Source organism: Aristolochia californica, unplaced genomic scaffold (genome assembly GCF_029961685.1).
Source record: "Aristolochia californica isolate CCGP_79_NKW_82.1479 unplaced genomic scaffold, dmAriCali1.0.hap1 SCAF_16, whole genome shotgun sequence".
NCBI classification, from domain to species: Eukaryota; Viridiplantae; Streptophyta; class Magnoliopsida; order Piperales; family Aristolochiaceae; genus Aristolochia; species Aristolochia californica.
This window is the reverse complement of record NW_027181837.1, coordinates 18,977,454-18,989,499: the sequence shown is the minus strand read 5'-3', so window position 1 is coordinate 18,989,499 and position 12,046 is coordinate 18,977,454. Positions and strand designations below refer to the sequence as shown.

The window sequence follows — 12,046 nt, the reverse complement described above, 5'->3', positions numbered from 1 at the left end:
TGATAAAGATGATGAAGATAATCCAGATGATGACTCATCCAAGAATCTCAATTATAGAGATCATGACTCACCACCTCAATTATAGAGGTTACTTTTTGTATTAGGGGTGGATTTCAAATATGTTCAAATCCACATTAGTTCACTCCTTCTATATAAGGAGTTAGTTTCTTTTGCTAAGGCATCACTTGAAAAACCTTCCCCTCTGTCTTCAAGGTTGCCTACTCGTGTGCTTTAAGTCTTGGAGTTTATTGTAAGTACTTTATGATATTGTGAATAAATTCGTAGATATTGGAAGTCATAATGGACTTCCGGGATGCGATGCAATCCAAGATTGTTTTCATTTTGTATGATAGCAGACTTAATTTCTGCAACTTTGGTATCAATATTGGGGAAATTTTTCCACCATCGAACATGAAAAGTTCCTAATAATACTGGTAGGCTTTTATCATTAAAGCCTGTAGTACAATCCCATCTCCAAATCCATGGTAGAGAAAATACCATAAAGAAGATAAGACTGTCCCAATGCTTTGGGGGTTTTTCATAACCCAGAGCTTTAAGCTCAGGACTGGATTGAGTCCATTTACTAAAACAAGCCTTAATGGGCTCAGGTAATATTGAAATGGGTGGCCCAAATTTGATCCACCATGCAAAGACCCAACTGGGTAGAGGTAATGACCTCTGAAAGACATTCTTTTCCCATTGGAAAAACCAGGAATGCCTATGGGAAGGATTTTGGTAATAAAAAGTATTATACCAAGAATCCATATAATCCCAATAATTAAATTCCTTATCATTAGGAAGATTAGCTGCTTTAGCCAAATCAAATTTTCCCCATGTTGAGGGATGCATGAATCTTTGTATTGTACATTTGCTGTACGCTCTTGGGCTATCCCATTTAGCCACATTGATCAGTGTATGATGCACTGATATAGAATTTAGATGAACCAAAATGGATTCAAAGGAATACCATCGTTTTCCTGCACGGATGGGACAGTAGGCTTCTCCAAGCCATTTCTGTAACATCTCCCAGGAATCCAATGTACCCTCAAGATCCTCTTTATTGAGGATTAGAATTGTCTCCGTATCCGGAAGAGTAATATACTCTGGTTCTACTTCAAGTGTCTCTTTATACGACACTGGGGCTTTGCCCTTCTTATCTGAGGAATTTCCTCTTTCTGGATTTTTTCGGCCTCGGCCTCTTGATTGTTGATTGCCACGTCCTCTCATTGGGAGTGGATTGCCCTTCTCTCTCTCTCTCTCTCTCTCTCTCTCTCTCTCTCTCTCGATGAGGATGTTGATAATGTAGAACTGATATCGAATGACGAGGAGTTTGAGGCTTGCATGCCGCTGCCTTGGAGCTGCCATTGTTCCAGCAGGTGGGATCGAAATCCTTGCTGTCGGCTGTGCAGGTTCGCTGCAGATGGAAGGACTGTGCCAAGCAACAGTATCGTTCCACAGAGGAGCACAGACTTTGAGTCCTGCCTCAGTCTAGTCTCGGATCCGTTGGCTTGCTGTTGAAGAAGTGAACTGGGCTTTTGAGGCTCACACTTAGATGGAAAGGTTGGGGCCTTTGGGTTTCGGCTCTTCATTTATGGAGCACTTTTGGCTCTGCAAACTTCTAGCCATTATAACTAATGAATGACTAAGAACAACAAAATGCAACCTGTCTTGAAAATTGTACTAAGCTGTTTCTTTTTTACAAAATCAGGTAAAAAGTAAGCATTTTGATACTAAGATTGAGATTGATGGGTCACATTTTCTTCTCCAGCAGGCTATTCCCAATCATTTGATTTGCTCAATTCTCAGCCATGATCCATGCACAACTCGAAAAGAATCTGAATTAGAGATTACCTAGTGGATTTTCAGGGGATAAAAGAATCTGTCAAGGAACTTGGTTAGCTGGGTTTGATTAACAACATTGCTGCATTTGATATTCCACTTCTTCAATTTTCGGATGACACACTCATCTTTGGCGACGGGATTCTTGAGTATATTGTGAAGAATAAGGCATTGCTTGGCCTTTTTGAGCTTGCATCAGGTCAAAGGTAAATTGGCAGAAGACTATGTTAATGGGGTTCAACATCAATCCGGATTTCCTTCGATCCATGGCTGATATCTTGGGATGCTCCCTATCCTCGCCCTCAGCTACGTACCTCGGCCTTCCCCTCTTCACCTCCCGGCTTGGCAAGGATCTTTGGAATCCAGTGATTGAGAAGCTTGAGACCCAGCTGACCACTTAATGTGGTAGTTTCATTTCAAAGGCTGGAAGGCTCGTCCTCCTCAAATCTTGCTTGGTTGGAATTCCAAATTGTTACCTCTCCTTCTTGCCTTGTACGGTCTCAGCCACATAATTAAAAAGAGGTTCCTTTGGCGTGGCACAAGCTCGGAGTTTAAATATCATCTCATTGGCTGGTCTGATGAGTGCCTCTCCAAATCTCAGAGCGGTCTGGGGATCCGGCTTACCAAAGATATGAATAGGGCCTTGCTTCTCAAGTGGATTTGGAAATTCTACACAGCCTCTAACAACCTTTAGAAGCTTATGGTGACCTCTAGGCTGCATTGGCATGAGCATTGGTGGACTTCGGGTGGTAGATGACGTGTGCTCTCTCCAATTTGGAGAGCTATCTACTTTCTCCTTCCGTTCTTCAATTCGAGCATTGGATATCATGTTGGTAATGGGTGGCTGGTTTGGTTTTGGGAGGATTGGTAATTGAGCAGTGGACCTCTTTGGGCTTCTTTCAGCAATGTCTGGCAGGCCTCCACTCAAAGTAGTCTCTCAGTCATTAACGCTTCGTGATTTGGCTCCTGGGACCTGCACCTCTGGTGCGGTCTAGATGACTTAGATGCTTTACTTGCTTCTCGCCTCCTGGACACTCTTTCGTCTTCCAGACCCAAATATTCCTTGGTTGATTCGATGATTTGGTGGTTGGAGGCAAGTGGTGACGTTTCGGTCTTCTTTGCTTATTCCCTCATCAAGGGATGGACTTCATGCTTTGCTGATCATGATGCGGTTACCGTTTGGCACCTTTGCGCCCCCCTTCAGGTCAAGTTCTTCCTTTGGAGTGCCAATCTCAATAAGATTCTCACTGCTGACAATCTTAGGCGCCGTGATAACCATAATGTTTGCACTTCTTGCCCCCTTTGCAGTATTGAGGAGGAGAATGACAGCCACCTTCTCCTTTCCTGCCCTTTCTCTTGGTCGATTTGGATGGACATCCTTAGCCGGGTGGGCATTCAGTTATGTTTTCCTTGGGACCTCATTTTTGCCTGCCGCATGCTTCTTGGGGTCTCTTTCCCCAAGATGGGTAAGTTGTTTATCTCTGTTTGTTTTGCCTCCATCCCTTGGGGTATCTTGAAGGAACACAACAATCAACCGTTCAATGCCAAAGCTCTAGCTCTTGAGAGGGTCACCTCCTCTATCTATTATTGGCTTTGTTTCCTCTTGGCTTCATACTAGGAAGAAATTTTCTTCTCTCATGGGCCTTCTCCTTAGAGACAATAGGTGTTCTCTCACTTAGATGGGTTCCCCAGTTAGATCTACCACTATTCAGGAGTGGCAGCCCCCCCAACCGGGTTACCTCAAGCTCAACTTTGATGGCAGCTCTCTTTGTAACCCCGACAAGGCCGGATTTGGTGATGTCTTTCGTGACACCGATGGCAATCAGATCATCTCTTATTCTGGCCCTATGGGTGTCTCAGATTCTACTTCTGCTGAGCTTCAAGCCCTCCTCATTAGCCTCACAGTCTTCCAGAATCATTTCTCTGGCTCGCTCCATATTGAGGGTGATTTTGTAGTGATTATTAGTTTTCCTCACCTTCCACCCCATCGTGGCGACACAGGGATGTATTTTATGCTATCATGGATCTTTTACCCCACATCACTTGTATTTGGTCTCACGTACCTAAATCCGCTAATTTTGTAGCCGATTTACTTGCTAAAAAGGGAGCTTCCCTCCAATCCCTTGTTGTAAAGGGTGTGCTCCCTTAGTGTTGTTTGTTATTTGGTTCTTGCATAATAAAATGATCACTTTCTCAATAAAAAAAAAAAAAACACTATCTCTTTAGCTATTCCACATCTAAAAAATCTGATCACTGAACCTTGGTTCCATACTGTTAACTAACCAAGTCATAACTTGGTTATCTTCGGCCTTCCAATCTTTAGAGATAGGAGTAGGCAAAGCATCTCTAATGTACTTTGCGTTCCTTTTGGCCTTAAGGAACATAAGAACTGAACGAGATCAGTTGACATAATTTGCCCCATCTTATTTAACTTATTGGAAGTAATCTGTATATAGCCTAAATCTTTACTATCTAAACCTTCAGAGTATTTAAGGGCAGCCACTTGTTTACCAGAATCCTCCATTTAAATCCTTCAATACACCTCCATTGAACTCAATTAGGATTTCCAAACAAGCTCCAAGCTCACTGCAGCAACATTTCTAATTCCCAAAAATTAGGTCTTGTGGGCCCCATACTACAGAAAATTAGGATTAGGGCAAATAACCCAAAATGCGCCAACCACGAAGTATCCACTATATAGAATATGCACACAAATCAACATTCACCACAGAAACCAACACAATTAGGGCTGATGTCAGCCTATTGAGAGATGATGCAATCAAGGAAACAGTAATAGGGGGCACACAAATAAAAAAAGAAGAAGCAAATTTCAACTCAATAACCCTCAAAGTGTAGTAGTTAGGCACAAATCTTCTCAATCTGTAGTAGTAGCCATCAACTGAATGGTAATGGAAGTAGAAGAGAAAGAGCTGAACGTTTACCCAACCAGTAGCAAAATCAAGTAAATACCTTCCTCTAGATGTGTGAAATCTGTAGAAATACCTGAGATTATTGAAAAAGGAACTCCCAAACCAAGGATCACTGCTCAAATACCATGAAAAGTGATGAGATTAAGAGAAAATAGAAGAGAGGAAAAAGGGGGAAGAGAGGACAGAAAATGGAGAAGCAGCAAGTGATGACTGCACTTAGATTAGGGCTCTACACTCGACCCTAATACCCCTTTTATATCACTTAAGTAAACTTTACCAAAATGGCAAAAATGCCCTCAGATACAAGTATGCCTAATATCTCTTACATTACAGATCAGAATTGAATGAAATTAAAGGCATAGAGAAAAGAGAAGTAATCTAACAAACTGGTACTGCTGTAACTCCTATATGTGATGGTGAAATGACCAAATTGCCTTTCTACCAGAATTACAACAATTTTCTTATTATTTGACAGGTTGAGAATGTTGCCTGCAACATATTCCATATAAGTTCGCCCCTCCTCTAGTCTTGCAATCAAACAAAACGCCAAAACATATTCCATTTAAGTTGTGAAGTTGGGTCCAAGGCACATCCCAAAATGATTAGCCAACTTAGGAAACCTCTTTCCCAACTAATAAACTCAAGATCTTTGTACTCACTAATCCATGTGGGATTATTCCTTAACACTCCCCCTCATGTGTAAGCCCTCTTTTGTGGCTCTACAAGTGGATAATTTAGGTGTAGGCCCTCTTTTGTGGCTCTACAAATGGATATTTTAGGTGTTATGGCTCTATAAGTGGATAGTTTAGGTATAGGCCCTCTTTTGTGGCTCTACAAGTGGATAGTTTTATGTGTATGCCCTTTTTGTGGCTTTAAAAGTGGACAGTTTAGGTGTAGGCCCACATATGAGTACCTGCTCTGATACCATGTGAAGTTGGGTCCCAGGCCCAGCCCAAAATGACTAGCCAACTTAAGAAACCTCTTTCCCAACTAATAATTCAAGATCTTTGTACTCACGAATCCATGAGGGACTATTCCTTAACATAAGTAATCTAAGCCATACAACGAGGGCACTTCTAACACACACATCGTCGAACTGCAAGCACCTATTGATGTGTCCACCATTTTTACACATAAAGTGGACTACATCGTTACTGACTGGGAGATGCGATGAAGGGGTTTACCGCATTACACGGAATACCAAGTAAAATGGAGGGGTTTGCCAGAGAGCGAAACCACTTACAGCATGATGTTGAACTCTGGCAATTTGAGGAGGAGGTTGTAGCCTATTGGAGGGGCTACACGGCGAGAATGTATACATTATTGCTGGGGGAGCATGATATGCAGGCGAATGCAATAAAGACAAAGTGGAGTGTACAGCCAACACAGCCAAACTAGGCATGCAAGATAGCTACGTGAACCCCAAGTCATAAAAATGGCCTATCGCAGTCAGCAACAACAATAGAAGGCTTGGCAACACAAGTGCAGGTGCAGCAACAGTAGCTGGGGTGCAAGTGCATGTGCTTGGGGGGCACATGCAAGTGAGGAGCGCACCAAGGTGGCACTCACGCAGGCAGCAAGCTTAGTAGCTGGAGTTGGCTAGCTGGCTTGCTTACCAGTTTGAAATTCGAAATTGGATCAATTCACATGGTTTTGAATTGGATTTTCTAAGCTTGTTTAGGGCATGAGAGATAATGCTTAGTTTGAAATATGCATAAGGGGCAATCCGCATGCTTAGGTGGCAAGATAGTATAGGTAGACGTAAGACAAGGGATAAGCGATAATTATCCGCAGTTCGCCTATAAATAGGCATTGTATACTTATGTGAACCATCTTCATTTTCGTAAAGAAGTTCTCTATATTTTTGGAGCTTATTTCTCTTCCTTTACATGTTCTTTCCTCTTGTTTTGAGAGGCTGACTCGTCTACTTCCGTTGCAGTAAACTAGGCCGCATGTTGGAGGTCTAGGAGTGATATCTCGCTCAATCTAGCAGCGTGACGCAGGGGCACTAATGAGGCCTGCTTGTTCCTTTAGATTAGGAACACTCATAAACTTCCAGGTGTTAATAACTTACTGTCATAATTTTTAAGGTACATACAAATTCTACTAATTTAAGTTTTACAATTACCAAGGTCATTGTTGTAAAGATGGAAAGGTATAAGGGGTAGTCAAGCACACAACTCTAGCTAGTCAGTCAATAACCACAAGCAACACTATCTAGCCTAAGCAAGTAATGGCACATATGCTGTCTTTTCAGGAAACCAATCGCTAAACCACAGATGTTAGGAATCAATGACCTATGCATGCAATATGTTTATTAACAACAGATACCTGCTGTACTTCAGAGAAATAGATCAGCATATTCTTATGTGAAGTATATAACCAAGAAGAAACTTCAGAAGAGTTTAGATGAACAAAACAACACTCTTGTCATTGCTAAAATAATTTAACAATTGTTTCTACCTTCCATTCAAACATTTATGCCACAGAAGAACCAGATAGGCAATCAAGAATCATTACTCAACAAGTTATTTTCTTACAAAAAACAAGGATAAAATCTAAAGCTCATTGAAATCTACTGATAACAGAGCAGCCTATCCGTTATTATTCCATTCAATAGAACAGAAAGATGCCTTTATAAGCAGGAAAGAATGCCTTCACTTCCAGAAGTGATAATGGAGAGATAAATTCATAAAAATTCCAAATGAAAAATGCCTTAAACAACATCGTTAGTAAGTATGAAATAAAGAGTAAATCTATAAACTTAATTGAAGCTTCCCTTTAAGAACAAAAACTCCAGCGAATAACTGTTTTTTTCCTAGTCCAAAGCAACATGAGAAACAGAAAGTATCTGATGTATATGAAGAAATTAAAGAGACTTACTTCTTTACGGTAACGATTCCCCATAAAAAACAACAGCGACTTCCTCCTGTCAACTCCAGCCTCCCCATTAAAAGGATTAATCCGATGTGAATATGGCAAAATCACATCCTTGACTAAGGATGCCTGACCCCTATTCAACCTCCCAAAATCTGAGACCAATAGAACCCCATTTTTCACTCTATCGATCACCTTATACAGTGCATTTGGGTCTTGACAAATGAATACATGATCCCAGCCTAAGTTTCTCTTCCAATACACTTGCTCTTCCAACCACTCCATCAAGTCCTCCTGCATTCCCTCATCATTATATGCACCTGGTGCCTTTCCAGGGGGGTTCACAACAAGACTCAGTGAAGAGAAAAATGGGACATAAAAAAGATCAGCATCCTCTGGGTCAAAAACCCGGACAACTGGGGAATTGACCCGATCTGGAAAAATTAAATCAGAGAAGAGGTACCACTCAGCAGAGTGCTGATTTCCAGGGTACTTCAGATCAGTTGAAGGAGAGTTCCGGGCAGCGAGGTAGCTCTCAATGACACCATAAGTGAATTTCCGGGGGAGATTGTAGAGGAAGATTTTGGCTGGAGATTGAATTGGAGGGCCAGACTTCACAGCAAGCTTATTGAGATCAGAGGTTGAGTGTGAAGGAAGATTTGGAGGGTTGGAGAAGAAAAAACTGAAGAGGAGATAGAAGGAAAGGATCATGATAGCAGTAGCCAGAGTGGGCTTGAGCAAGGACTTGCGAGGCATTTTGGGAGAGGTGAGGGACTTGAAGGGGACAGAGGAAGTTTTGTGAGGCTTTCTTGGCTTTGACAGGTCGGACATGGATGCGGTGCAGCAGGTGAAAAACCTGGAAAAGACTTTGATGTCCCAGCACAGCCCTTGCTAACAATGTCCCAAACACTGGATTTCTCGTGTTAGCAGCTCTAACATGATGCTGAATTTCTCCTGTTAATGGCTGCTACATGAAAATTAGATCCACTTGTTAGTGCCAACTATTAAGGATTCATGAGACATTAGCTATGTGAGACTTTGGGCTTCAAGCTAAAAATGTGAAATATTCAACTGAACTTTCAGCAAAGGAACAGGACATCTGTGTTTAATGTAGATAGACGAAGTACATACACATCATGATCACAGCCAAATACTTGAAAAACTAATCCCAAGCAGGTAAAAGGATCATAATGTCTACATAATCAAGATCCATAGTGGATAGCAGTAGGGGCTTTTGCTAACCAAATTTATCTTATAGAAACATTATACAACAGTTTGGATGCTATAACATAATGTTGTAAAGGATACGGATTTACATGTTAACAGATAAACAAAGTCCAGAGGTTCCTGATCCATATTGCTTGCCACCAAAGACCTCTATGTGGTACTATTATAAAGGGATTTAAAGGAACTTCTAGACAATTAAAAAGATGACTGCAAACATACCATGTGTTTCTTATGCATCTAATCCTCATAGTAAGCTGTGTAGCTTTTTCCTTGCAATAGCAGCCAGACAAAAAAATTTAAGAGAGAGGGATCAATACCATAAAATGACAAGTTCTGCAAATCATAAATAAAATAAAAAAAGAACAAAACCGTAAAATGATAAATTCCGAAATCATTCGAATGTTGTACTGGATAGGTTTAGACTTATAGATGTGTGAGGGAATTTCAATCAAAGAAACTTAATATCTTTGCTTTCAAATAAAATATTTCTGATCAGGTTCTCACATTCTACAGTTCAAAGTAATAACTTCTTAATTGTGTCCTGAATGTTTATATAGTTTAACTTGTAACTCACTACCAAAAAAGTAGAAAGCAAGTAACTTTTCTTTTTGGTTAAGTTTTCATTTGTATATATACAAACATGAGAGAGGGCAGACTGTTTGACTGCCTTTATGGCTGTGCAATCCTTTCCTATCAAACAGAAATAAAAAAAAAAAAACAGAAAATACCCCATCAGTCATGCCCAACCTTGGCACTTTTTGGGCATGCTAAGAGCATAACCTTCCACAATTTATCAGTTGAAGTTACTAACTGGAAAAACCTTTCAACGTACCAAAAATAAAAACAAGAAATTACATTGAAAGTGTGATTTATTTGTAAGCTTCTTTTTTTTATATGTAATCCTAAGCATATTGAACTTCAAAGCTCTTTTAAGTCCTCAATTGGTTACAATTATAACCAGTAAGTGAGAAAAGAAAATAGATAGATCAAATAGCAAAGTTCTATTCAAAGTTCAAATGCATTTTCAGAAACTTAACATGCTCAGTGCTTCATGATAATTCAGAATCTTTGTTCTTTGTTTAAATTCATCCGTCCACTGAAATTAACAATATAACAACTAATCATGTTTCTATGAGACTCTTTATTAAGGCTTTACAAAATGGCTTTGGAGTAACTGACACTCAATATCTGCAAAGTTTATTAGTATATAGTGCTATCATATTATTTATGTCATTTTTTAATGAACAAGTGTAAATACTTCACACTTTCAAATTTAAATCTTCACTATCAATTTTTGTCAATCCCATAACAGGCAGAATAATGTTCCCATTGATCATTTCTTGTAATTTTTTGCTAGTACATGATGTTTGACAGCCAATATGCACCTTCATTTTCTTTTTCTTGGGGCAGATATAGAAAATCTAACTATGCAGACTCTTAATCAGCTTCACTAAACATTATAAACTCCAAAGCTTTCTACCGAACAACCAACATTCCACTGAGCATTGTCAACTTGACCTCAAGAACATTTACAACTTGAAACTTAACCAAAAAACCACAGGTTGTCAACTCCAAACATTTCCATCAAAGCATATTTCCTCCAATTTTCTGATCAGGTTCTGTGAAGACCTATAATAAGAAAGAAGGATGAACTATATCTCAAAAACATGACCAGACACTAACAACAGACAACACCGAAACACAAAAAAAAAAAGATCACAGGAGAGAGAGAGAGAGAGATTTGGTGCATTATGTATTTATTTAGCTGTTTATTTCTAGAGATTAATATGAATAAGAGGGGAAAAAAACTTGAGAAGAACGGCAGCAAGGCGAAGGAAGAAGATTATGAGCAGGGGAAACTTACAGATGAGATTTAAGATATTGTTAAATCTAACTGCTCTATTCAATATCTTAGCCAGCTCTATTATTGCTTAGTCTTGCAACATAATAGGCTTTCTCTCGCATGATCCAAGGCAAACCAATTTGGCTCTCAGTATAGCTCCAACAATCTCCAAGATAAAAATTCAGGGTATGAGATCCAACTATGGTCCCAGGCCATAATATCACTAATGTACTAAAGGAGTCTGATCAGCTCCTATAGGTACGTACAAATCAACTTTCTTTTAGACAAACAGCAGTCGGATTCGATTTCCCAAGGGAATCTTCAATTCCACTGTTGCGTGCTAATAAAGAAAAACTTATCAAGCTAAATTGAATGATGGGATGGGTAAAATCCGAGCGTATTTAATTGGAAAGCATAAAGCTCAAGGCTTTATTGTTTCAATTCTAATCATAGAAGCCCTTCGAAGATTCAAAAGCAATCCTACCAAAAGTACGAGATGGAATTAAAAACAGTGACAAAGATGACAGAAGAGACGAACTAAGTAGATGGGCAAAATCCGTTCAGACAGATCAGAATGAAAGAACCAGAGAATTCATACACGACGGATGAGATAAGGAGAAAGGTCGAAAGAGAGCGCATACCTCGAGGCTACTAAGTAGACGGCGATAACGAAGAAGATGAGAGCAAGGAAGGGTGAAGTTGAGGCGATCGGAAAAGAAGAAGGTGCAGGAGGCAAGTGCTAGAAAGGAAAAGCTGAGATGGGACTCGACGGGCAAAATCCGATGTCACTGACTCAGGCACCGGTTCTGGTTCGAATTAACAGAGGGGTGGAGAATCGAATTAGGCTCTCAGGACAGGAAACGGGCAATTGGCAGATTAAACAGACTCCCCGTGCAGTAAGTCCCATCACATGCAGTAATCGTTAACGACAATATCGTCAACGTTCTTCGCGAGCGCCAAATTGAACGTGTTAGAGAGAGGTAGTCACGCTCGTCTGCTTTCCTAACAGATGCTACTCTGTACAGTTCACAAGAATGCATTTGAGAATTAAGGGAGATCCATTTTGGGTGTAATAGTAACTCGTCATGGTTATGGATACGAAGTGGCACCAGTAAGGAGAGTTTGTTACAATAGAAAATTATAGGGAAAATGAAATACAATAAGGTTATTTTTCAGAAATAATGTTTCATTCTTCGAATTTTGGCTGACCAACTATTAGCACAAAATATTTGAAAAACTGACTTTTCCTCTTTTTTAGTTTTCACTAGAAAATCCGTATTGCCAAAATCGAGCACTAAGCAAAAAAGTCGATACCAGACTTAATGTCGGA

At 40.0% G+C, this 12,046-nt stretch overlaps 1 protein-coding gene across 9 annotated transcripts in view; it reads right to left on the bottom strand.

Moving 5' to 3' along the window:
* The window catches only part of LOC137953327 (probable arabinosyltransferase ARAD1), a 31,316-nt gene extending 19,689 nt beyond the window's left edge, over positions 1 to 11,627 (bottom strand). The window contains exons 1-4 of one of the 9 annotated variants that reach the window (XM_068800674.1): positions 11,358 to 11,627; positions 10,259 to 10,502; positions 9,093 to 9,142; positions 7,653 to 8,613 (exon numbers count right to left, since the gene is read on the bottom strand). In XM_068800674.1, coding sequence (XP_068656775.1) covers positions 7,653 to 8,477 — 825 coding nt within the window. In that variant the 5' untranslated portion in view covers positions 8,478 to 8,613; positions 9,093 to 9,142; positions 10,259 to 10,502; positions 11,358 to 11,627. The remainder of the gene's footprint in view (positions 1 to 7,652; positions 8,614 to 9,092; positions 9,143 to 10,258; positions 10,503 to 11,357) is intronic. The other 8 variants (XM_068800673.1, XM_068800677.1, XM_068800675.1 and 5 more) reach the window with 8 other exon arrangements.
* Positions 11,628 to 12,046: the final 419 nt, after the last annotated feature.